This window comes from Mytilus californianus, unplaced genomic scaffold (assembly GCF_021869535.1).
Source record: "Mytilus californianus isolate M0D057914Y unplaced genomic scaffold, xbMytCali1.0.p SCAF_4, whole genome shotgun sequence".
NCBI classification, from domain to species: Eukaryota; Metazoa; Mollusca; class Bivalvia; order Mytilida; family Mytilidae; genus Mytilus; species Mytilus californianus.
In genome coordinates this window covers 4,935,153-4,961,372 of record NW_026262690.1, presented here as the reverse complement: position 1 = coordinate 4,961,372, position 26,220 = coordinate 4,935,153, and the positions used below count along the sequence as shown (strand labels likewise).

General features: G+C 32.4%; 1 protein-coding gene across 3 annotated transcripts in view; it reads right to left on the bottom strand.

Annotated features, from left to right (window-relative positions):
• Positions 1–4,769: 4,769 nt before the first annotated feature.
• The window catches only part of LOC127739390 (glycerophosphodiester phosphodiesterase domain-containing protein 5-like), a 32,717-nt gene continuing 11,266 nt past the window's right edge, over positions 4,770–26,220 (bottom strand). The window contains exons 7-15 of one of the 3 annotated variants that reach the window (XM_052251117.1): positions 25,497–25,642; positions 25,002–25,084; positions 22,406–22,556; positions 17,303–17,524; positions 15,513–15,655; positions 14,101–14,248; positions 10,993–11,075; positions 10,578–10,666; positions 5,074–5,219 (exon numbers count right to left, since the gene is read on the bottom strand). In XM_052251117.1, the coding sequence (XP_052107077.1) occupies positions 5,218–5,219; positions 10,578–10,666; positions 10,993–11,075; positions 14,101–14,248; positions 15,513–15,655; positions 17,303–17,524; positions 22,406–22,556; positions 25,002–25,084; positions 25,497–25,642 (1,067 nt within the window). In that variant the 3' untranslated portion in view covers positions 5,074–5,217. Of the gene's footprint in view, positions 5,220–10,572; positions 10,667–10,992; positions 11,076–14,100; positions 14,249–15,512; positions 15,656–17,302; positions 17,525–22,405; positions 22,557–25,001; positions 25,085–25,496; positions 25,643–26,220 lie in introns of all 3 variants that reach the window. The other 2 variants (XM_052251116.1, XM_052251115.1) reach the window with 2 other exon arrangements.

Below are 26,220 nucleotides of genomic sequence, written 5' to 3'. Positions count from 1 at the left end.
AAAAATGATCAGCAAGACAAGATCTACAATCAGGTCAAATTCTGCCAAAAAAGTGAGTAGATAGGAGTGATTGCCCTTAAATGACGATTTTTTATTACCCTCTTTTGTGTTTTGGGCAAAAACTAAATAAGATAGAGAGAAACTGTAAACTGTAGTCTACAATGTTGAAGATGCACATAGACTTAGGTGAGTGACACAGGCTCTTTAGAGCCTCTAGTTTTAGGTTACTGTCTCATTGAAATAAGCCCTCATTCATATTCTAAAATTCGACTAAATTATGTTATTGGGTTGTTGTGTTTCTATTTTATTTTGTCAAGTACATTTGGCGTATGTACCTGGTGATTGATTGAATGTCACTAGAGTTTCAAGTTTTATCACACACAATAACTGTTGTTTTTAATTTCTTTTATATCATTCTATACTACAACACATCATCACTTCTTATCTTTATTATATTTTGCTGAAACAACACAACCAGCTCTTATTCCAGTAACAACATTTACCACCTCTTGAATATCAATTTTATCCCCAGTCTGCTTTTACATTATTTCAATCATTACGAAACAATACACCATGCCTATTGCTCTAACAAGTTCTATCATAAAAAAACAACAGCCCCCCTATGACCCATCAAAGAGTTATTGCAAGGGTTCTTATTGTGCAGAGATCATGACACACTTTCCTTTGGCCAATGAGTCATTTACTATCAGGTATACGTCTCTAGAAGAATGCTTTAAATTGTGATGCAGATGTGATTGGCAAATTTAAAAACTGAACTAAAATTTATACTCCAATAGAAAAATACTTGTACAGAAACAATGTGTTTGGAAATCAATCAAAACTTGATTATTTTTTTACCCAACTTCGATGTTCTGCTTCTCCTTTAAATCCACAGGTTCTTGGGGATAGGACATTTGTTTTCCTTTCTCCTTTTTTCCATAATAGGGTATTTGTTTGTTTTCTATAATTTCAATTCTTTTCGTGTTTTTCTGTGCAAGACATAAATATATTAGAAATAGCATGTGTTTACTATTTACTATCAATTGCTAGTTTACTTTCCAAAGCAGTGACTGATAATTTATATAGAGAGCTATTCTGTATACCCAATCTAGATCCTCATATTTTTTGTAAAATTTAAGGAATGACTGTAATATTTTTTCTGTCTATTTGAAATAACCTCAAAAATATGATGCACACTGAATAACTTGTGTAGCGGGTTATCTAAAAGTGTGCACCACATTTCTGAGGTTATTTCGAACAGACAGAAAAAATATTAGTCCTTCCTTATAATTTAATTCTAAATTCCGTTTTTAAGAAATAAATCATGAAAAAACGTTGATGACATCACAGTCACATGACAAAATTATGTCTATGAGCTGACAGACAAAAAACTTTCAGCCAATCGGAAGACGTGTTTCATCCAAATTAAATTAAATAGAAATGACAGCAAAGAACATCCTGAATGTGACGTATATATCCATTAGAGAAATATCATATTGCGGAACTCTGTCCACCTGTTATTCAAGTTTGGAATGACATACATGTTGGTGGTGGCTGGATTTTATTATATAATTTTCACTGCCATTAAGATAAAACTTAAAATCAAGTTCTTTTGTATTTATTAGCTACAAAAAATATATAAGCACATGATACATGTACATATGTATTACAGATATGGCAATAGGTAAATAGAGTTTATAAAAAATGTGCAAATAATTTGTGTAACAACCCTACAAATAATTATCATAGATATATCACCACAATATATTGTCCTTTCAAAAGCAAACTTATATTTAAATACACATATTCATAAGTTAATATGCACTTTAATACTATGATATCCTATTGTATACTTCAAACATGAGTACTGCACAACACGTCATTTCAATCACAATGACACTAGAATGATTTGGCAATTGCATTGATATCTAATAAGAAAGGTTAACAGAATTTTAATAATTAGAAACTGGAATGCTGTTTAGTGAAATAAGTTTTTTTTAGATTATGAATAAGGATAACAGTCATTAATACCTAAATCTGAAACAAAATGAAAAATTTCGATCATAACGTTTAAGTAAAATCATAATTGTTATCTTCTTGTTTTATTATGTGGGCTCCTCATCAATACAGTGTATCTAGATGATTTCAAGTGACAAAAATAATCACAATCAGTTCAGAATTATTGAAAAGAAAAAGAGCCTTGGAATTTATGGACGGAATGACACGATGTTTGGTTCATTTGACATACCTCCTTCTCTTCTAGCCAAAAAATGCCATTGATTGTATGGCATTGTCGTTCATATTAAGTGGAAATTTCTCTGATAAAGGCTGGTATCTGCTCTTTCTGCCAATAAAATTTCAAGCAAAAATCATCTTGACATTAACCTGTTTTTTGTAGTTTTAAGGAATTTTAAGTCTTGCCTATTTTTTTTTAATTTCAAATTGTCACATATTGCAGACTAAAAAATTTATTTTGTTGTTCTCATTTCTTTGTATTTTTGCAGTAAGCAGCATTGTAATTTTCTGTTCATTTAATTGTTAAAATTTGAATAAAAGTAAAAAATAAACACAACAGGTTTAAAAAAGTTTCAAACCATTTGGTTACTTATAATTACAATACGATATTACTTCTTAAATGCATATTTACCCTTTTGGAAACCTCAATGTCTAAATAATCATGATTTTTATTTACATTGGTTACACAATAGGATGTGTGCAATAAAATAGGTCTATTTTGCCACAGTCATATTCAAAGACTACAAACATAATGTAAGTGACTGAAATGTGTGGCATGAAACTATCACTTTTATATGAAAGTTACATAAAGTTTCTGGATAAGATTGGCTTACTGATACTTTTACCAAGTCAGTTAACTAATTAGAATTTAGTAATTCTTTAACTTTTTCAATAAGCTATAGTAATTAATTGAAAAAATTCAGAAAACTGGAATGTAATCAGAACATGCCATCTTGCATGTCTTCCTGTCTTGACAAAACTAGCAGTAATTTACGGAAATTCATTATTTTAAGTTTTTGAATCAAAGTGCTTCTACACACTGAGAGGTTTAAAGATTGCTTTGTAAACTAAGAATTAAGCATTACATTAAATTAAGCAAAAAAACATATTTGTAAATTAAATATCTGAGTAAATATTATCAATAAATTACAGGACATGGATATTACCTATCCCAACACATTATTAAATGAAACCCAGTCTTTGCTCTGACTCCTGAATGCTACATGCTTGACAGAGAAGTAGTATATGGTAAATCACCGTTTTTGGATCCAAAGGACTATTGGTCATTTCATTGTTTGTACCCCAAAATGAAAATAGCCTCAAATCATTGATTAAATTACCGTTGCTTAGGACATGGTAAGCCAATCAAAAGGTTTTGGAGCAGGCTTTTGAAAATATTACCCAGGATGCTATAAGATTCTGAAGCAAGACATTTTTTGTTATGTCTTTGGTTTGACCAACAAATTGGTAGAAGATTACAGGAGTGTCATCAAAACCACAAGCTCAAGAAAAACAGACAACACCATGTCTAAAATAAACAACATAAGCTTTGAGCCATTGCTCACTTTTATTATGCCCCTTCTCAGATATAACTTTTCTGCATACAAGAAGTAGAATATTGAAGGAAGTGAAAACAGGTGATAAAGCATGGCATAACCAGATGAAGTATGGTTCCATATCAAGAAGCTGCGACTTGTAGATGGGAAAACTGCAACAGTAATGTGTTAAAGACAGACAAAGGTAAAACAGAACACCTCTCCTTTTTAGAGGTGATCAGCAAGGTCAGTATTTTCTGTTCCTTCATGACACCTGTCATGTTGCTCTGTTAAAATCCAATGATGAAAAATATCTAGTGATAAGGCATCATACATCAATGCATTGATTAACATTTCTTGTCTAACCCTAAGACATTTATAGCCCATCAATACATTCTCTATTGGTAAGGAATGACTGTATTAACATTTCTTGTCTAACCCTAAGACATTTATAGCCCATCAATACATTCTCTAATGGTAAGGAATGACTGTATATGAAAGTATGAAACACAATTTTTCTGGACAAAGGACATACAAGACCATTACCAAGCTAGGAATTTGGCCTGTGACCTCCAAAGAATTAGGAGAGAAAAAAGTTTACCGACAAACACATAATGGATGATAAATTAAAAAGTAACTACTCATTTTGACCCTGATTGATTGATGGTTGCCTAAAATTAAGCTGCAAATTTTAAATGCATGTCTTTCAATCTGAATTTCAAAAATTCTAACTTTAGTTTAATTCTTACAGGAAGATGTAATTTGATAATTAGGCTTTCTAGTTCAAATGATAATGTAAAGTAAAAGTACATGATACAAACTAACAGTTATCCCACAATAAATGGCAGTTGTTTTAGTAATTAAGCAACTTATAACATTTTATAAAACAAAATGTCATCTGCTGTAGTTAAAAATGCTTTACATAAGGACACTCATCTTACTAAAAGTAAAAAAAACATATACAAAACAGGATTTTTCATGCTTGTGAAATTAACAAAATAGATTCACTTAAAAATGCCTTGTATTTCAGCATCTTAAATTACATGAAATATCTTATAATGAAAATAAATTATATTAAATGCCCAAAAAGGCTTAAACCAGGGCTGACCGCACAAGACCCTCATAGGTATCCTTGGCCAAAAAACCCAATCATTAACACCCAATAGTAGTAGTAGTAGTTTTCAGAAAACATTATATTTTGATTAAAAAAAAATTATAAGTTTAAAATAATGTAAAATATTCAGCAAATTATTCTCAATATCATTTTTTATCACAGTGCTTAAACAAGCATATATATTACTACAAACAATAATACTTCATACATGCCAGAAATAATATCTATGTGTGAGATACAAATATTTCAATTCTATAAATAAATATAACTTATATTGATCAATTTAAGTTAATTCAATTCTGTCATCTTGTTGTCTGTTTGACCTTAATTCCCTGGCCATTGCTTGACCATCTAATGACTGGACAGTATAATTAGCTTCAATTCCATAATCCTCTCCTTCTGGGTCATCAAAAATGTCTGCTGTTACATCTTTCATTAAAAGTTTTTCTTTCATAGAGCGTCTGCTTCTAGTAGATGAGAAATTTTCAGAAATTCTTGTTCTGCTGTTTAGTGAAACACTTTCTGGATTTATGGCATCATCATTATGATGAATTCTGAATAAAAAAGAGTATGAAAGATAATACATTGTTGAAGAGTGGTAGGAGGGGTGTCATCAGGAATTCCTGGAAAATAAACAATGAATTCCAAACGCCCCCAAAAAATTAAGCATCCTTTCCCAGATTACGAAAAAATCAATTATCAATTCCTGAGACCTGATAAGTGTAAATCCTGAATTCCCGCCATATTTAACCAATCAATAGGTTCTGATGCCCTCATTGTTTTCAGAGATACGTTTAATCCAATGGATGTTACTTTACATATATATATATATCAAGGGATGTGTATGTATATAGGATTAATATCACACATCAACAACTATAAAACTGGCCTAAATGTTGCAGAAGTACAAGCTTTCATTATCCTTATCATAAACTAAACATATGCGAAACATTCTAAGTCAATAATAGACTATGATAAAGAGGGCAGCACTTTACCATCTCCACAAAACTTTGATGGTACTGATGCTACAGCAATTGCACACAAAACATCACTGACTTACCATAATTGGTTCCTGTTAAACTAACTTTATCACAAACTTAAAATGTAAGTATTGAAAAGTCAAAGGACCATGGGGTTGAGCTTTAGTAATTTATCTTTGAGTAGGAAAATTAACTGAACACCTTTCGGTAAGAAATTTGACTCGGTATAGTAATTCATTTCAATATTAATATTTAATCAAATATGTGGAGGCAATTTTCTTACCCAAATTTGGAGTAAAAATAGACTAAAATATTAAAATTTCAAATTCACAAAAAACCAAACTTTTATGATGCTTTTATTGCAATGAAAACTTAACATCTTTTTTTCTTATTTTCATTGATAAAACAAGAACATTAATTACTGGCAGGAATTTAGTCTGTAATATATATTGTATATGAATGATATGTATCTTAGTGATATCAGTTAATGGTGGTTACTCAGTAAGCATGGTAAGCTTTATAGAACAAAGAATGAAAAGTGTGAAAGATATTAGTTAATAATGAGGAGTTTGTAGAAATATTTGAAACTTAGAAAAAAGTAAATTATTGATTTTCTTCAATGTTATTTCCAATTTGGAAAACTGGTAAACAAATAAACATGTTAAATTTGACAGCATGCAAGGAAGAAGGTTTTTATGAATACCTTGAAAGCTTTTATCAAAACAATAATGATAGGAATAGTATAAATGCTTTTTGCAAAATGAAATTATGAATTAATAATGTACATGTATTAAGCTTCCATGTAATTCTTGAAAAGTTTCAAATCAATTTAAAAACAAAATGAAAAACATTTCAACTTATCTGATGAAATAAAATTGGTACTGATTGTCATATGCATAATATAGAAATGACATTTTCCATTGCAACACATTTTTTTTCAAAGATTTAACTTATAATCAATAAATTTTCTCAACTTCCAGGGATGTTATTATGCATAGAAACAAAACATTATTTACAATCATGATGTACACAACATCAAAGGTGAGTTTAGACAGAAAGAACAGAAAAGAGACATGTGTTAAATAGTATTAGAATAGGGTGTTAAACAGACATGTACAGCTATTATAGGGATTTCAATAAAAAAAAATTTTTTTATAGCAAATTGTAATTTAATAATAAATCAGGTATTTTTATTATACTGTATTGTTATACAGTTTTTTTTATGGTGTATAGATTTTAAATCATAGGTAATGTTTGATTACAAAGTTTGCCTCCCTTATGCCATTGAAAAATTCAAAGTATGATCAAACATGTTAATGGTTGCATCTTTGAACTATGACACTGCATAGTAAATCATACAGTTCATGATAGCTTCACTCAAATATATACTATTAACAAAGTCAATGACATACTCTCTTAAATACACCTGCATGTAAGTTTAGATGATCTTACACTTTGTAGTACATGATAAGAGTTCTTCAGACTCCTACTGTCGAAAAAGAAGAGAGACCATAATTTAATAACAAAATAAATGGAAAAAACTAAAGCAATGGCATAAATGACTACATTTTGAAAATGCACATGATTTAAGCTTACTAGATATCAATTTTGAAAGTGGCTAGATATTTAAAGGCACATGCTAGGAATCGACACCTATTAGCCAATCAATGCATTTGCATAGGACAGACAAAAATTACTTGTCAGCAACATAAATGACATGCCAAGGTCGACTTCATTTAACATGTTTTACAGAAATACTTTTGCTTAGACAATTAAAAAAATTCCACTCTTGAGCACATGTTTTATTTCATTCATAAATAAATTGCTGTGCCGAGCACAGCTGGATACGACCACAGAGGTCCAACCCTGAACAGTTGGGGCAAAAATGGACACAATATTCATGCTTGATACAGGTCTGAATTTGGATTGTAATTAAATATTTGACACATAATAGGTTTCTGACACAGAATAACTGTAGTCAAAGAACTTAGAATTGGTTATTGGTTATATGATTTGAATTTATATTCAATTTTTTGCTTTTGTGCAATACACTATGCTGTTGCAAATTGACCCCCCCCCCCCCCCCAAAAAATATTTGAAGAAATTTTCTTTTTAATTTCTGAAATCTGAAATGAGAAAAAATTTTGTCCCTCCCCTCCTTTTTCAAAATAAAATAAATGGGGAATGTGTCCATGGGACACAGGTGATGCCCACGCTTGCATATAATATTATAAAGGGACATAACTCAAGAACTGTAAAAGTGACGCTACCCAAATTTGTACTTGATCTGAGTTTTGTGGTAATAAGTATTGTGTATACGTTTCATAACATTTAGTTGAGGCAAACTTAAGTAAGAGAATGGAAACGAAAAATCCAGCAATTTTCATTTGTAAAGGGCCATAACTCTAGAACGGTAAAAGTGACGCTATCAAAATTCGAACTTGATCTGTGTTTTATGGTAATAACATTGTGTATAAGTTTCATAACATTTGTTTGAGGCAAACTAAACTTAGAACTGTACATGTATACCTAACAACAAAATTATTTTCATTTACCTGTGTTTAAAGTAATTGCAAATGGCTGATATTTTTGTCAAGCATATTGTTTTTTTTAAATTTTTTAACATTTCACAGCGGTATAACATGTTACTTTTATTATTCTTCCCTTAGTTTATTTATTTTGTATTTACATTGTATCACAGATCAAATTTATTTGTTCAGTGTATGTTCACTGGTGTTAATATGTCTTTTGATAGAGTTAAGCCATTTCAATTGATATTTTATAGTGTGTCTTTCTATGTTGTGATGTTACACTATTGTTTCAGGTAAGGGTGAAGGTTTGGTACCATTAAAACGTTTAAACCTGCTGCAATTGTTTGCACCTGTCCTAAGTCAGGAATCTGATGTTCAGTAGTTGTCGTTTGTTGATGTGGTTCATAAAAGTTTCTCGTTTTTTTTATAGATTAGACCGTTGGTTTTCCCGTTTGAATGCTTTTACACTAGTAATTTTTTGGGCCCTTTATAGCTTGCTGTTCGGTGTGAGCCAAGGCTCCGTGTTGAAGACCCTACTTTGACCTATAATGGTTTACTTTTATAAATTTTGACTTGGATGGAGAGTTGTCTCATTGGCACTCATACCACATCTTCTTATATCTATTAGAGAATGGAAACAAAAAATTCAGCAATGTTTCCATTTATAAAGGGGCATAACTCTAGAACAGTAAAAGTGACGCCACCAAAATTCAAACTTGATCTGTATTTTGTGGTAATAAACATAGTGTATAAGTTTCATAACATTTGGTTGAGGCAAACTAGAGTTATAGAACGGAAACGAAAAATTCAGCAATATTTTCATTTGTATAGGGGCATAACTCTAGAACGAATAATGTGACTCAACCAAAATTCAAACTTGATCTGTGTTTTGTGGTAATAAGCATTGTGTATAAGTTTCATAACATTTGGTAGAGGCAAACTAAAGTCATAAAACGGAAAATTTTGGGATGTACGGACGGACGGACAGACAAGGGTAAAACTTAAGGCCCCCTCCTCTACGGCAGAGGCATAAAAAATCTTTCCCTCAAGATATGGTCATAATCTCAATTCAAATTTCCAATGGAGTTTGCAACCATAATTACCCATTTAAATACAAAATAACATACATGATCATGGCTAAAATTAATATTCCTTAATCAGCATTTTTAATAAACTTCTAAAAATAAATTGACAGCTAATCACCTCAAGACAATACAACATTTCTTTATACATAATTCAAAAGCAGTGTAAGGGAGGTAATCCAAACATAAAATTCTACTTTTAAGTAATTGTCCATTAACCAGGAAACCCTTGTTTTTCCCCTTTTTTTGCCCCTTATTCCTAAACGGTTTGAGCCATAACCCCCCAAAGCCAATCCTAACCATCCCTTTGTGGTATGGAAACTTGTGGTATAATTTCAGAGAGATCCATACATCTTTCCACAAGTTATTGTCTGGAAACTAGAAAAATGCTTATTTGGGCCCCTTTTTGGCCCCTTATTCCTAAACTGTTAGGACCATAACCCCCAAAATCAATCCCAACCTTCCTTTTGTGGTTATAAACCTTGCGTTTAAATTTCATGGATTTCTATTTACATTTACTTAAGTTATTGTTCGGAAACCAAACGTCTTCAGACGATGCAGACGACGACGACGTGATACCAATATACGACCACAAAAAATTTTGCAGTCGTATAAAAACTAGATCTGTTTAGAGTTGAAAGCCCTTTTCAAATGATATTACTTTCAAACGCATGCCTGACTTAAAAATTTTGTGTGTGTAAATTTGGATCAAGTAGACATGTGATGGATGAGGGTTTTAAGATAAAAATCTTTTTACTTGCTGACTTTTTTCAACACACTGGGAATCTGATAACAATATGCTGATTTGGCATGGCCTAATGGTAAAAAATTACACTGAGTAAAGAGAGGTGAAATGTTTTGGGACAAATGATATTTTTTGCAATTGAAAAAGGGGAGGGGTATACCATCTACACTCAACCTGAATCCAACAATGATGGTCCTCTCTCTTATAGTTTCAGAGTTACGGTTCCAGAAGCACACAAAAACATGAATGATTGGGGTATTCTTATAGTCTCCTTGAAGTTAAATAAAGCAAGCTATAAACTTGTTTTTTAATTCTACATTTTGTTGGTTTTTAATTCTACTTTTTATTTGCCACTTAATATAAGTAAATGAAAACAGAACAAACAATTCATCTTGATGAACAAAACTTACTACTAGCTGCTGAAAATGCCTCCAAAATTTTAAAAACAATTTTGTTTATATTTGTTAATTTAGCAGTTCAATGCACAGAGACAAATAACAATATGTATTATAAATTTTTTCATAGTCTATCTAATTACATATTTTTATTGAAAACCCTTTGAATGATACCTTACATCTTGAATTTCCTGGTCTTTTAGGACCAATAGTAACATCAGTAAAATATACTTGTTTAGGAATGAACGTAGATCTCAGAACTCGTCTTCTACAACCATCAAGCAAAAGTTCTTTAGATTTTATAAGCAGTAATTAGTGGTTTACGTTAACATGATTTGATATATGTAACAATTTTCAGTAGGATTTTTTTTAACAGGCTAAAATAAACACCAACTTTATGTTTTTCACACCAAAATATAATCCATTTTAAAAATTCATCAACAAAAAGATTTATTTTGTTATTTAAATACTATCATTTTTCTGTTTTCTTTTGTTTTTGTACTGTTATGTCACACTGTTAAATATGACTTTTATCACACATAAAGTAGAATGATATTTCAATATTTTTTTTCTTTGTATGATTTGCATATTTACCTTTGAACTATAAAAATTGTTATGACAGCTAATGCTGATAAAACATCTACGGCTATCCATAATATCAAATAATTTCTTGGTGGCTGCAAAATAGTAAGTATATAGTTAATGCAGATATCAAAGTTGGGTAGTAAACTATTATCTTTGTATTGAATATTGAACAATCTAACGTGGGAGAAACTTATTTAACGGTTAGATATTTACCTATTGTATCTTCTTCAAAGCCTTTCTATGATACTAGAGTGTAAGAATACATGATTTCTACATCAGATGACATAAGCCTATCTATGATACTAGAGTGTAAGAATACATGATTTCTACATCAGATGACATAAGCCTATCTATGATACTAGAGTGTAAGAATACATGATTTCTACATCAGATGACATAAGCCTATCTATGATACTAGAGTGTAAGAATACATGATTTCTACATCAGATGACATAAGACTTTATATGATACTAGAGTGTAAGAATACATGATTTCTACATCAGATGACATAAGCCTATCTATGATACTAGAGTGTAAGAATACATGATTTCTACATCAGATGACATAAGACTTTATATGATACTAGAGTGTAAGAATAAATGATTTCTACATCAGATGACATAAGCCTTTATATGATACTAGAGTGTAAGAATACATGATTTCTACATCAGATGACATAAGACTTTATATGATACTAGAGTGTAAGAATAAATGATTTCTACATCAGATGACATAGAGTGTAAGAATACATGATTTCTACATCAGATGACATAAGCCTTTATATGATACTAGAGTGTAAGAATACATGATTTCTACATCAGATGACATAAGACTTTATATGATACTAGAGTGTAAGAATAAATGATTTCTACATCAGATGACATAGAGTGTAAGAATACATGATTTCTACATCAGATGACATAAGCCTTTATATGATACTAAGAGTGTAAGAATACATGATTTCTACATCAGATGACATAAGACTTTCTATGATACTAGAGTGTAAGAATACATGATTTCTACATCAGATGACATAGAGTGTAGGAATACATGATTTCTACATCAGATGACATAAGCCTTTCTATGATACTAGAGTGTAAGAATACATGATTTCTACATCAGATGACATAATACTTTCTATGATACTAGAGTGTAAGAATACATGATTTCTACATCAGATGACATAAGCCTTTCTATGATACTAGAGTGTAAGAATACATGATTTCTACATCAGATGACATAAGACTTTCTATGATACTAGAGTGTAAGAATACATGATTTCTACATCAGATGACATAGAGTGTAGGAATACATGATTTCTACATCAGGTGACATAAGCCTTTCTATGATACTAGAGTGTAAGAATACATGATTTCTACATCAGATGACATAAGCCTTTCTATGATACTAGAGTGTAAGAATACATGATTTCTACATCAGATGACATAAGACTTTCTATGATACTAGAGTGTAAGAATACATGATTTCTACATCAGATGACATAATACTTTCTATGATACTAGAGTGTAAGAATACATGATTTCTACATCAGATGACATAAGCCTTTCTATGATACTAGAGTGTAAGAATACATGATTTCTACATCAGATGACATAAGACTTTCTATGATACTAGAGTGTAAGAATACATGATTTCTACATCAGATGACATAGAGTGTAGGAATACATGATTTCTACATCAGGTGACATAAGCCTTTCTATGATACTAGAGTGTAAGAATACATGATTTCTACATCACATGACATAAGCCTTTCTATGATACTAGAGTGTAAGAATACATGTCTTCTACATCAGATGACATAAGACTTTCTATGATACTAGAGTGTAAGAATACATGATTTCTACATCAGATGACATAAGCCTTTCTATGATACTAGAGTGTAAGAATACATGATTTCTACATCAGATGACATAAGACTTTCTATGATACTAGAGTGTAAGAATACATGATTTCTACATCAGATGATATAAGCCTTTCTATGATACTAGAGTGTAAGAATACATGATTTCTACATCAGATGACATAGAGTGTAGGAATACATGATTTCTACATCAGATGACATAAGCCTTTCTATGATACTAGAGTGTAAGAATACATGATTTCTACATCAGATGACATAAGACTTTCTATGATACTAGAGTGTAAGAATACATGATTTCTACATCAGATGACATAGAGTGTAGGAATACATGATTTCTACATCAGGTGTCATAAGCCTTTCTATGATACTAGAGTGTAGGAATACATGATTTCTACATCAGATGACATAAGACTTTCTATGATACTAGAGTGTAAGAATACATGATTTCTACATCAGATGACATAAGCCTTTCTATGATACTAGAGTGTAAGAATACATGATTTCTACATCAAATGACATAAGCCTTTATATGATACTAAGAGTGTAAGAATACATGATTTCTACATCAGATGACATAAGCCGTTATATGATACTAGAGTAAGAATACATGATTTCTACATCAGCTTAGATACTGTGAGATAACTTTTAGTAACTGCAAGCAATCCTCAATATAATATCATAAACCATTGTTTTATCTGTTGCTAATCTGTATTACCAACATATTAGAGTCAAATACTTTTTCTGACATGATTTTTATTGTGTATTTTTCTCTGTATCTTTTGTTATTACATGGATAATATAAGGGGGAAGATTGAGTACTGATTAACTAGTTCAACTTGGCCACATTTTAATGTGACTGTCCAAAGTCAAAACTTTGTCTTTTTTTTTTTATTTGAGTTTTCATTGTCCTTTAACAAGTTTTGTGTTGATAACAGATCTTTAGTACCGGTAGTCTCTGTTAAACTTAAACATAGCTTGTCTTTACTTATTGAGGACATTTCACACTTGGACAGACACTTGTCAGGATTATATTGTTGGCCTATACATGTCTTTGCTTGTTAAGTTGTTTGGCTGCTGTCTCATTGATGTTTAACCCATGAATCCATCTATGCATGTCAATGTTTTCAACTTTATGAAGTGAGTGCAAAATATTTTGAATCATAAAATCAAAACCTGTGTTTCCTATTCATCCTTTACGCATCACTTCATTTGTGTTTCTACACATTCATACTTACTAAATGCCAGATAGGTTCGTTTAGCCTTTGTAGAACATGACATTTATCTGTAGTGACAGAGGACAAACCCATACACCAGTACAAGGAATACAACCATACTGCGCTTACTTGAAATACATTTGTTGTAATGTTGTACTTCTGGAATTCCCTGTGGAGGTTCAAAAATTTCAATATGTAATTCAATAATAAGATGAAGTTTTAAATATTATAATCATTTTAAAGACAAAGAATAAATCTGCAGATCATATTGTTTCAAGACAAAAGAGGCTGTATGTGTAAGCCACATGGAAATGAAAAAAATATTTTTAACAGGAACAAACTAAAATCAGAGGTGTTTGTGAGCTCTGGAGGGTAAAGATTGTATTCATTTTGCAGAGGGAATAATAAATTAAACATAACATTATATATTAAGCATTAGATGGCAATACTATAAACCAACTAATTTTCGAGGATTTTTTATTTCGCTTTTAACCCTTTCTAGCTGACCTTTATTTTCTGGATGCATTTATTTAAAGGGAAGATGAAAGTTTCCTGCATTTGCAACATTTTTTATTCACGTTATTTTTGTACTTGGAAAAGTCACGAAAATAAGTTTGGTTTACATTAAATCTTCTAGTAGTTGGTTAATCTACAATTTAAGACAAAGGTAGATAACTCAAAATTTAAATATGACTTCAACATGCACCATGCACAAATTGTGCAATTTTCTTGACAAATATGGATATAAACATAAGTAAATTCTGAGTAAATATTTCAATGTTCATGGATAGGTAGTATAGAAAGTTGGCTTAATTCACTTGCTAGTCTGGAAAATTCAAACTTTAAAGCCAGCCACATATGGGTTTTGATTGCATGAATGCGATCTTTACCCCACAAACATCAAAGACCAAATTATTAAATGGACTTTTAAGTTTTTGTTCTTATGTTTTGCTGTTACATCACTGTACTAGGTTAGGGGAGAGTTGAGTGCTGCCAGATAAACCCCACCACATTCTGTGTGTCTGTCCAAATTTAGGAGCTTGTAAATTAGTTGTTGTTGTTGGTTGCTATTATATTTGGTTTTTTTTTGTTTGTTTATTGTTTTGTTCATAAATCAGGCCATTGGTCTTTTCTTTTAAATTGTTTTACATTTTTTATGTCTGGGTCCTTTATTTACTATATGGTAAGGTTTTTGCTCACTGCTCAAGGCTGTATAGTCACCTTTATTTTCTTATATCCATGTCAATTGGACTCTGGTGGATAGTTCTCTCATTGGTAATCATACCACATCTCCTTATTTTTACATTAATGCTTGTTGCCAAAAACAAAAAATTTATACAATGTACATTTATAATTATAATTAATAAAAAATTTTCCTCTATAAGTTATGAAATAGCAAGAAGAAACAGTAGTTACCTATATCATTTACTTACTTAATTTCATCTCCAGAGAGCATATGGTGCTCAAAATTGACATGTGTAAAGTTATCCTGCATCACATATTGTACAGGATTATTTGATTCAGGAAAAGGAATACTTGTAACATTATAGTCTTTGTGGTTACCTGTCACCCATACCTACAAAAATTGTATAAATGTACATCTATGTGAAATAAAGTTGATTTTTTTCTGATACAATAAATACAATAGCTTTCTGTGATCTCTTTTGGTCGATTAGAAAATGGAACTACTTCCACCACTGACATTATAATTCATTTCCATCCCATGTAGAAACAAAAATTTTCATTTTATATATGTAGGACTCTAAAGTGCGATGGGAACGCTAAAGTACGATGGTCACGCTTAAGTGCGATGGTCTGCGCTAAAGTGCGATGCCTCCATACGCTAAAGTCCGATGGTCCGCGAAAGTATAGATGTAAGAAATGTAGTTGGATTATGACGTTAACAGTCGTTTATATAAACCAAAAATTAACATGCTGGAAGATAAATTAAAAATATTTGATTAACAACTTTTAAACCAAATGTCCATGACTTAATTAATTTAAACCTTACCGTGCTTTGTCGGCTGAAGCAAATGTGTTTTTTTTTTTTGGGACGGAAGAAGGACTTGTATCCTGCAGTCGACCATTTTTGCTATATAGATACAAAATAGTATACCCATATGTATCCTGTATCCCGCTTCTATTGGAAGCGAACGGATACATTTAAATCATTGTTTACTAATTGCGGTCCCCGTAAAAATACTGTCTATTTTATTGAAAAGTAACGTCCGTAAAATAAAGGTACATGTTTTCAAGCGTAAATTATAAATGTCGGCTCAAACATTAGTTTGTACATTGTAGTAAAATATAGCATGTATTTGTACTCGCTACGAAAAAGGGGAAAGCTCGGCGAACACCGCCTTTCTCTCGCGTTTAAATTAAAGCTTGTACAAATAAATGTTACTTATACTGTAAGGGGAGGTGTTCACATTAGACGGTGTGTGAACGGCAAGCTACATCAATTATCCAATACGCCTGAATTGTTAAAAATTCATTTACAGGAAATATATTATTTTGTGACACCTAATTTACCTTTTTTTAGCAATTATTACGTGGTCAGTCTTCTAAATTTAGAAACAATCACATAACCTAACGGTAAATCATAAAGCCTATCACACTTTATGTTATACCTTAGCATACTAGCTTTTGCAAAAAGACTTGTTTTTAACATCCATGTACCTAAATGTTTTAAGCCCTCGAACCTTACCATATTGTTTAATCGCACTTTAGCGTGCTATACCATCGTACTTTAGCAAACAAGCAACCATCGCACTTTAGCGTGATATACCATCGTACTTTAGCAAACAAACAACCATCACACTTTAGCGTGAGACACCATCGTACTTTAGCGTAGACCATCGCACTTTAGCGTGACCATTGCACTTTAGAGTACCATCGCACTTTAGAGTCCTACATATATATGCATGATCCTAAAGTATCATATACCTGCAGCTTTTCCCCTTCATTTTCAAAAACTTCATTCTTTATATAAAGTATGAATGTTGACTTTTTCTTCTGATGTTCATGTATTTGTAAATTGTGTATGTAATGGAGAAGACAATACTTAGTTGTAAAACTTGTGCCTCATCCGTTCGTATAGTTTAAGAAAAAAAAATATGTTTAGACTAAGTTCTTACCAATATGAAAGCTATTATGGCAAAAAAAATGCAAGCATAAAGACAGATAAAGGCTATATTCTCAGATGATCTTTAAATATACATACTCTTGATTTTGGAATACCGCTGTTTCTAATCATTTCCATGTAAATTTCAATCGTTCTGTTGTGTTCTGGATGCCAATCAGCTGTTCCGAATACATCAATCATTAATATTAAATCTGTCTTGTTAACAAACTTTAACAACTCCTCAAAAGTTGGAATGCTCTGACTGCTGTAATTGTTTTTTTCTTCTTCAGACAAATCTCCAACAGTTCCAAAAGGATCCCTCTATGAATCAAATATAAAAAAAAAATCATATACAATATTTCATATCTTTGTTTAACCCTAATGATCATAAGCTATTAAATAACACTATTAAAACCTGCATCTTCAACAATAGCCACTTTTTAGTAAAAAATCATCATTAAAGGGGAATAACTCTATTAAGAGATAATTGATAATTTCAGTCATGTTGACATATTTGTAGATCTCATCCTGCTGATAATTTTCCTTTTTACAGTTTCTATTTATCTATTATAGTTTCAACATATTAGGCAAAAAATGCAAAAAAATGTTAAAATTTATCATCAAAGGGCAATAACTCCAATAACAAGTCAACTGCAGATTCTTGCCATTTTGGCTTATTTGTGGATCTTGTCTTGCTGATTATTTGTGCTATTTAAAGTTTCTATTTATCTATTACTGTTTTCAAGATATTAGGCAAAAATGGGAAAAATTATCATTAAAGGACAATAACTTCAATAACGAGTCGACTTAAAATTTTGGCCATTAGGCTTATTTGTAGATCTTGTCTTGCTGATCATTTTTGCTATTTAAATTTCTGTCTATCTAATATCATTTTCGAGATAATAGGCAAACATTTTTTAAAGTGGTAAAATTTATCTTTTAAGGGCAATAACTCCTATAAGCAGTTGTTTGACAGTTTTGATGTGAATGAACAATAGGTAGAGCTCAAAATTCTGAACATTTTTGCTGCTGTCAGATTTTCTCTATTTATAGCGGTTTTCAAAATAATAGGCAAAACTTGCATTTAACCTCTATGTTCTATTTTTAGGACGACGACGACAAATGCCAAGTGATGAGAAAAGCTCATTTGGCCTTTCGGCAAGGTGAGCAAAAAATACAAAAATTTATTACAACTGACAATGTGTTATCATTTCTGTTTATGTTTAAATATGATACAGTAATGCACACAATTTGAGGTATATGTTACAACGCAGGTATATTCTTTTTTGAATTTCAGGGATAATGAATTTGATTAAGTAGGCTGTAATAAAATAAATGGAGAATGTCCATGGGACACAGATGATGCCCCTGCTTGCATAAAACGTTATAAAGGGACATAACTAGAGAACTGTAAAAGTGACGCCACCCAAAAGTTAGAGAACGTAAACGAAATATTCAGCCATTTTTTTCATTTATAAAGGGGCATAACTCAGGAACAGTAAAAGTGACGCCACCCAAATTCAAACTTGATCTGTGTTTTGTGGTAATAAGTTTTGTGTATAAGTTTCTTAACATTTGGTCAAGGGAAACTAAAAACTAAAACTAGAGAACAGAAACTAATTTTGGGATGTACGGACGGACGGACGTACAGATGGACAAGGGTTAACTTAAATGCCCCCTCTGCTATGGCGGGGGCATAAAAAAAGTATGAAATTTCTATTCTTATTTTTTTGGGGTAAAAATCAGAAAAATTGAGTCAGAGGTTGTAAGTTCGAAACACACTTGGCAGTTGCGTTCTATTACAATCTTAATTTACTAAGATTGTCAGTTTTCCTTCCAAAGGTCATGGTTCTATCCAGACACTATGGCTTCCTCCACCAAAAAAAACTGACCGTCATGATGTAGCCAATAGTGCTGAAAGTGGCGTTAAACACCAACAATCAATCTATCCAAAATTGTGTTAGAATAACAGCATAAACTAAAGACAGGAACTAAATGACCTGGCTTCTTGCTGATTATATTTTAGTCAGAACTGAAATTAACTGAGGGGGGCAATAGGGGGTTGAATAACATGTTAACAACACCTCGATTTTGGCAAAAACAGTTAAAAACAAATATAAAATGCTGATAACAGTTAACACCAACTTTAATTGTGACTTAGGGATTTTTTTATGAACACCACAGGTTTCAGTAGTGAAGCAAACAATTCTTTCTCTTCTGGAGCACCTGAGTCCACCTTGGTTTGGGTTGGTTTCATCAATATTTAAGTTTTTTGTTGGTCTTGTTTTTTTTGCAGATTAGCACTTTTAGTCCCAGATGGTGGGAGGTGTACCCTGGCACTCCTTCTGAAGATCCTTCATTGTTTTCCCTTCATTAGTACCTTTAAAATGGATTTTTTTTTTTTTAACTCACCTGCCCCAAAGGGCCAAGTGAGCTTTTCTCATAACTTGGCGTCCGTCGTCTGTTGTCGTCCGTCATCGTCGTTAACTTTTTACATTTTGAACTTCTTCTAGAGACCACTAAATGGAATGAAACCAAACATGGCATGAATGTTCCTTATGAGGTGCTGACCAAGTGTTGTTACTTTGAAGCCGATCCATCATCCAAGATGGCCGCAGCGGGGGACTTCTTTTAACATAGGACCCTATGGACAATACATACAAATGTCTTCTTTTAGAGAACCACTGAATGGAATGAAACCAAACATGGCATGAATGTCCCTTATGAGGTGCTGACCAAGTTGAAAAACACGTCCTCCAAATTAACATAACAAATATGTTGTCAATCAAGAAATCAAGCATCTTGATAATGTCAATTTCAGAGAATTTTTTGTTTGTTTAACCCTGAACATTTTGGGCAAGTATGGACACAACATTCAAGCTTGATACAGCTTTGCATTTGGATTGTGATTAAATATTTGACACAGCATAGGTTTCTGACACAGAATGAATGTGGTCTAAGAACTTAAAAATTTTAAATTGGACATTCACCTATTATGGTCTAATATCCAAAATCTAAATACATGGTTAGATTCAGCATATCAAAGAACCCCAAGAATTCAATTTTTGATGAAATCAAACAAAGTTTAATTTTGGACCCTTTTGACATCAATGTGGACAAAGTTGATAACGGGGCCCAAAAATCAAAAATCTAAATACATGGTTAGATTCAGCATATCAAAGAACCCCATATATTCAATTTTTGTTGAAATCAAACAAAGTTTAATTTTGGACCCCGATTTGGACCAACTTGAAAACTGGGCCCATAATCAAAAATCTAAATACGTGTTTAGATTCAGCATATCAAAGAACCCTAAGAATTCAATTTTTGTTAAAATAAAACTAAGTTTTATTTTGGACCCTTTGGACCTTAATGTAGACCAATTTGAAAAGGGAACCAAAAATTAAGAATCTAAATACACGGTTAGATTTGGCATATCAAAGAACCCCAATAATTCAATTTTTGATGAAATCAAACAAAGTTTAATTTTGGACCCTTTGGACCTCAATGTGGACCAATTTAAAAACGGGGCCCAAAATCCAAAATCTAAATACACGGTTAGATTCAGCATATTAAAGAACCCCAAGAATTCAAGAATAAAACCCCATTGAAATTGGTCAAGAAATAAGCAATTTATACGAAGTATCTTCTTTTGCACAATACTTGTGCAATTAAATATTTCTTGCTATTGCGCAATACTGTACAATTGACAATTTCTTGCTATTGCGCAATATTGTGCTATTGGATATTTCTTGCTATTGCGCAATACTGTGCAATTGAAGATTTCTTGCTATTGCGCAATACTGTGCAATTGAAGATTTCTTGCTATTGTGCAATACTGTGCAATTGAAAATTTCTTGCTATTGCACATACTATTATATAATAATTTACACATCCTGTTTGGTGTGTATCTCCTACCATAACATTATTATTTGCTTTTAAATATAAATCAAAAATAACCAACTTAAAATGGAAAATTTTAAAAGAAAAAAAAAGGAAAAAAAAAAACCCCCCCCCCAAATTTTTTGAACCCCCTTATGATTCATCACCCCCAAACTTAATCCTCACCTTCCCTTTGTGGTATGGTACCTTGCAGTACAATTTCAGAGAGATCCATACACTTGAACACAAGTTATTGTCTGGAAACTAGAAAAATGCTTATTTTTGGCCCCTTTTTGGCCAACAATTCCTAAACGTTTCGGCAATTACCCCCAAACTCAATTCCAGCTTTCCCTTTATGATATGGAACCCTGTAGTACAATTTCAGAAAGATCCATACACTTACACACAAGTTATTGTCATGAAACTAGAAAAATGCTTGTTTTTTGCCCCTTTTTTGGCCCCTTATTCCTAAAATTTTGAAGCAATTACCCCCAAAATCAATCCCAGCATTCCTTTTGTGATATGGAACCTTGTGGTACAATGTCAGAGAGATCCATACACTAACACACAAGTTATGTCTGGAAGTTACAAAAATGCTTATTTTTGGCCCCTTTTTGGCCCCTAATTCCTTTACTGTTGGTACCATAACCCCCAAAATCAATCCCAACCTTCCTTTTGTGGTATTGAACCTTGTGGTAAAATTTCATAGAGATCCATTCTCTTAAACTAAAGTTAGAGTGCGAAAACCAATGTGTCTTCGGACGACGACGACGACGACGACGCCAACGTCATACCAATATACGACCAAAAAAATTTTTTTGCGGTCGTATAAAAATGCGAGTTAAGTTCCTTGTGTAATATTAAGGTATATAGGGACAAAATTTCAGAGACAAGTGCCAGTGATTATGATCTGTTTAAAAACAGTTACATATGTGCTGTTTATGTTACTCCTTTGAGGGAGAACCGTAAAGAAAGAAATTAACAGCAAATTTAATGTGATTAGTGTGAATCTTGAAAATTCTTGTAAATAAGTTAACAGAGATAAATCATGTTGAAAACAGTGAACACTTTAAGTGTCAAGTAACAGATAACAGGAATCCCATTTTCATATAAAACAGTTAACATCATTGCCAATTTTAACATAATAGATAACAGACAGTCGATTGAAAACAGTTAACGGTTTATATATATTTCAAATAACAGTTAACACCTTGAAATAGCCCAAAACAGGTTAACAGAAAAAGGTATTGCCCCCCCCCCCCCCACCCCCTCTTAACTAAATATCATAAGAATTAAATCTCTCATAAAAGAAATACTTGCCTTTAAATACCATGACCCAGCATTCAGTTGTTTTATTTCTGATATGTTAAATGCTGATACTGAACTATCGATGTAATCCGGAAAGACATCAGCAATGTTTGTTGTACGAAGGAATGTAGAATCATGAAATACAAAGGGCACTCCATCATAACTGCAAAACAAATGAAAAACTCAGTTATCATATCACATAAAAGGATACAATGAACACAACAAATTGACACAAGAACTTTGAGAAGTATAAGTATTCAGTAGACAAGTAGTTGGTAATCAATGGATGTGAAAATGCATCACAAGACATACATGTAGCATGCTCACAAAGAGGCTCGATTGCAATTCTAGAAAGTCTTGATTCATAGGTTAGAGAAAATGTGATTAACATCAACATAATCATTATGTGTAGGAATACATAGGTAGTTAGCAGGAAGTTGATGAGCCATGGATGAAAAGGATCACCAGTACAGCATACATAAGTAGTTAGCAGGAAGTTGATGAGCCATGGATGTAAAGGATCACCAGTACAGCATACATAAGTAGTTAGCAGGAAGTTAATGAGCCATGCATGTAAAGGATCACCAGTACAGCATACATAAGTAGTTAGCAGGAAGTTGAGCCATGAATGTAAAGGATCACCAGTACAGTATACATAAGTAGTTAGCAGGAAGTTGATGAGCCATGCATGTAAAGGATCACCAGTACAGTATACATAAGTAGTTAGCAGGAAGTTGATGAGCCATGGATGTAAAGGATCACCAGTACAGCATACATAAGTAGTTAGCAGGAAGTTGATGAGCCATGCATGTAAAGGATCACCAGTACAGTATACATAAGTAGTTAGCAGGAAGTTGATGAGCCATGGATGTAAAGGATCACCAGTACAGCATACATAAGTAGTTAGCAGGAAGTTGATGAGCCATGGATGTAAAGGATCACCAGTACAGCATACATAAGTAGTTAGCAGGAAGTTGATGAGCCATGCATGTAAAGGATCACCAGTACAGTATACATAAGTAGTTAGCAGGAAGTTGAGCCATGCATGTAAAGGATCACCAGTACAGCATACATAAGTAGTTAGCAGGAAGTTGATGAGCCATGCATGTAAAGGATCACCAGTACAGCATACATAAGTAGTTAGCAGGAAGTTGATGAGCCATGAATGTAAAGGATCACCAGTACAGTATACATAAGTAGTTAGCAGGAAGTTGATGAGCCATGGATGTAAAGGATCACCAGTACAGCATACATAAGTAGTTAGCAGGAAGTTGATGAGCCATGGATGTAAAGGATCACCAGTACAGCATACATAAGTAGTTAGCAGGAAGTTGATGAGCCATGCATGTAAAGGATCACCAGTACAGCATACATAAGTAGTTAGCAGGAAGTTGATGAGCCATGGATGTAAAGGATCACCAGTACAGTATACATAAGTAGTTAGCAGGAAGTTGATGAGCCATGGATGTAAAGGATCACCAGTACAGCATACATAAGTAGTTAGCAGGAAGTTGATGAGCCATGCATGTAAAGGATCACCAGTACAGCATACATAAGTAGTTAGCAGGAAGTTGATGAGCCATGCATGTAAAGGATCACCAGTACAGTATACATAAGTAGTTAGCAGGAAGTTGATGAGCCATGCATGTAAAGGATCACCAGTACAGTATACATAAGTAGTTAGCAGGAAGTTGATGAGCCATGCATGTAAAGGATCACCAGTACAGTATACATAAGTAGTTAGCAGGAAGTTGATGAGCCATGCATGTAAAGGATCACCAGTACAGTATACATAAGTAGTTAGCAGGAAGTTGATGAGCCATGCATGTAAAGGATCACCAGTACAGCATACATAAGTAGTTAGCAGGAAGTTGATGAGCCATGCATGTAAAGGATCACCAGTACAGCATACATAAGTAGTTAGCAGGAAGTTGATGAGCCATGCATGTAAAGGATCACCAGTACAGTATACATAAGTAGTTAGCAGGAAGTTGAGCATTGAATGTAAAGGATCACCAGTACAGTATACATAAGTAGTTAGCAGGAAGTTGATGAGCCATGGATGTAAAGGATCACCAGTACAGCATACATAAGTAGTTAGCAGGAAGTTGATGAGCCATGGATGTAAAGGATCACCAGTACAGTATACATAAGTAGTTAGCAGGAAGTTGATGAGCCATGGATGTAAAGGATCACCAGTACAGTATACATAAGTAGTTAGCAGGAAGTTGATGAGCCATGGATGTAAAGGATCACCAGTACAGCATACATAAGTAGTTAGCAGGAAGTTGATGAGCCATGCATGTAAAGGATCACCAGTACAGTATACATAAGTAGTTAGCAGGAAGTTGATGCCATAGATGTAAAGGATCACCAGTACAGCATAATCACATGAAGCTTGATAGCAAATTTTAAGGCTGGGTTAATCTGTTTTGTCCACTACTCAACCAATGAATTCTTTTATCACAAACAATAATAATTATGACATACAATAATACCTCACATTGTCTCATTTCCGTATCAGTTAGCTTATGTGGTATAAAAAAATATTACATAGAGGCATGAAAAACTGAACAATTTGTGATTTCTTTATTTTCTAACTACCTACCTTAATCTTATATCAGTCTCTATACCATATACATTGTATTTCATGGCAGTTTGGAATGAAATTAGAGTATTTTCTGGTGCTACCTGCAATAAATATACAAGAATGTGTGATGACAAACTGTAGTTAGCCTCATCAAAATCTGTGAGTGTGAGTATGTACCCTTTCTCAGGCCTGGCTTTCTGATACTGGATATTTTCTAGAATCACTTCTAGGCTGTAGCTCAAAAAGGTTAAGTACTAATGTTCAAATTTACACAAGCAAGCTTGTAAATGTATTTTTTACATGATCATACTGAATGTTTTGTCCTTGCAAGAGGCATTCATAAAGTATGTGAAAAGAACAAATCTTGAAACTGTCCACCTTTCAAAATAATAATTAGGATCAGTACTCGACTATTTAAAAATTTTTCTATTGATCTGTATTTTGTACAACTGCAAATTTAACCTTATAGATTTACTATTAAAGGAAAAGTTGAAATTATAACTACAAACTTACAGCTGGTGCTCCTCTATGGCCTATAATATTTGGTTTCTGAGGTATATCTTTAATAACCTTGACACAAGGTGAATCTATAAATAGTGGTGATATGTACAGTCCTGACATCACAATTAAATAAACTGTCAACCAAAGAAATTGCACACCTAAAAAAATAAAAAAACAGCATTACATTACATAAATGAACTATAAAAATTGTGACTACCATATATTATCACAATTGACTGATTTATGAGTGGGTCATAACTCTTAGTTTTATACACTACTGCAAATCTATCTTATTTCCTATGAAGCAACATAAATGATTTTGGTAACCTCCCTTTTTTCTTTTAATTTTCAAAAAATATTATTCTTTTTTACAAAAAGTAAAATAAAAAAAAATACCGAACTCCAAGGAAAATTCCCTTATCAAATGGCAAAATCAAAAGATCAAACACAACAAACAAATGGAAAACAATGTCATATTCCTGACTTGGTACTTCCTGAAAAAGTAAGTTGATACCACAATTTCCCCCCAATATTAAAAAAATAAAATGACATTGGAAGTCAATTTGGAATAGCATATCATGTTGAAATTCAAACACATAAAGATGCTTTCAAAATTTGTGATTTTTTTACCCCAAAAATAAAAGAGTTCTTCCTTCAATAGATATTAATACTGTGTATTAATCAGTTAAGGCAATCTGTACTTATCATACAACAAATAGAAATCCTGATGGACAGA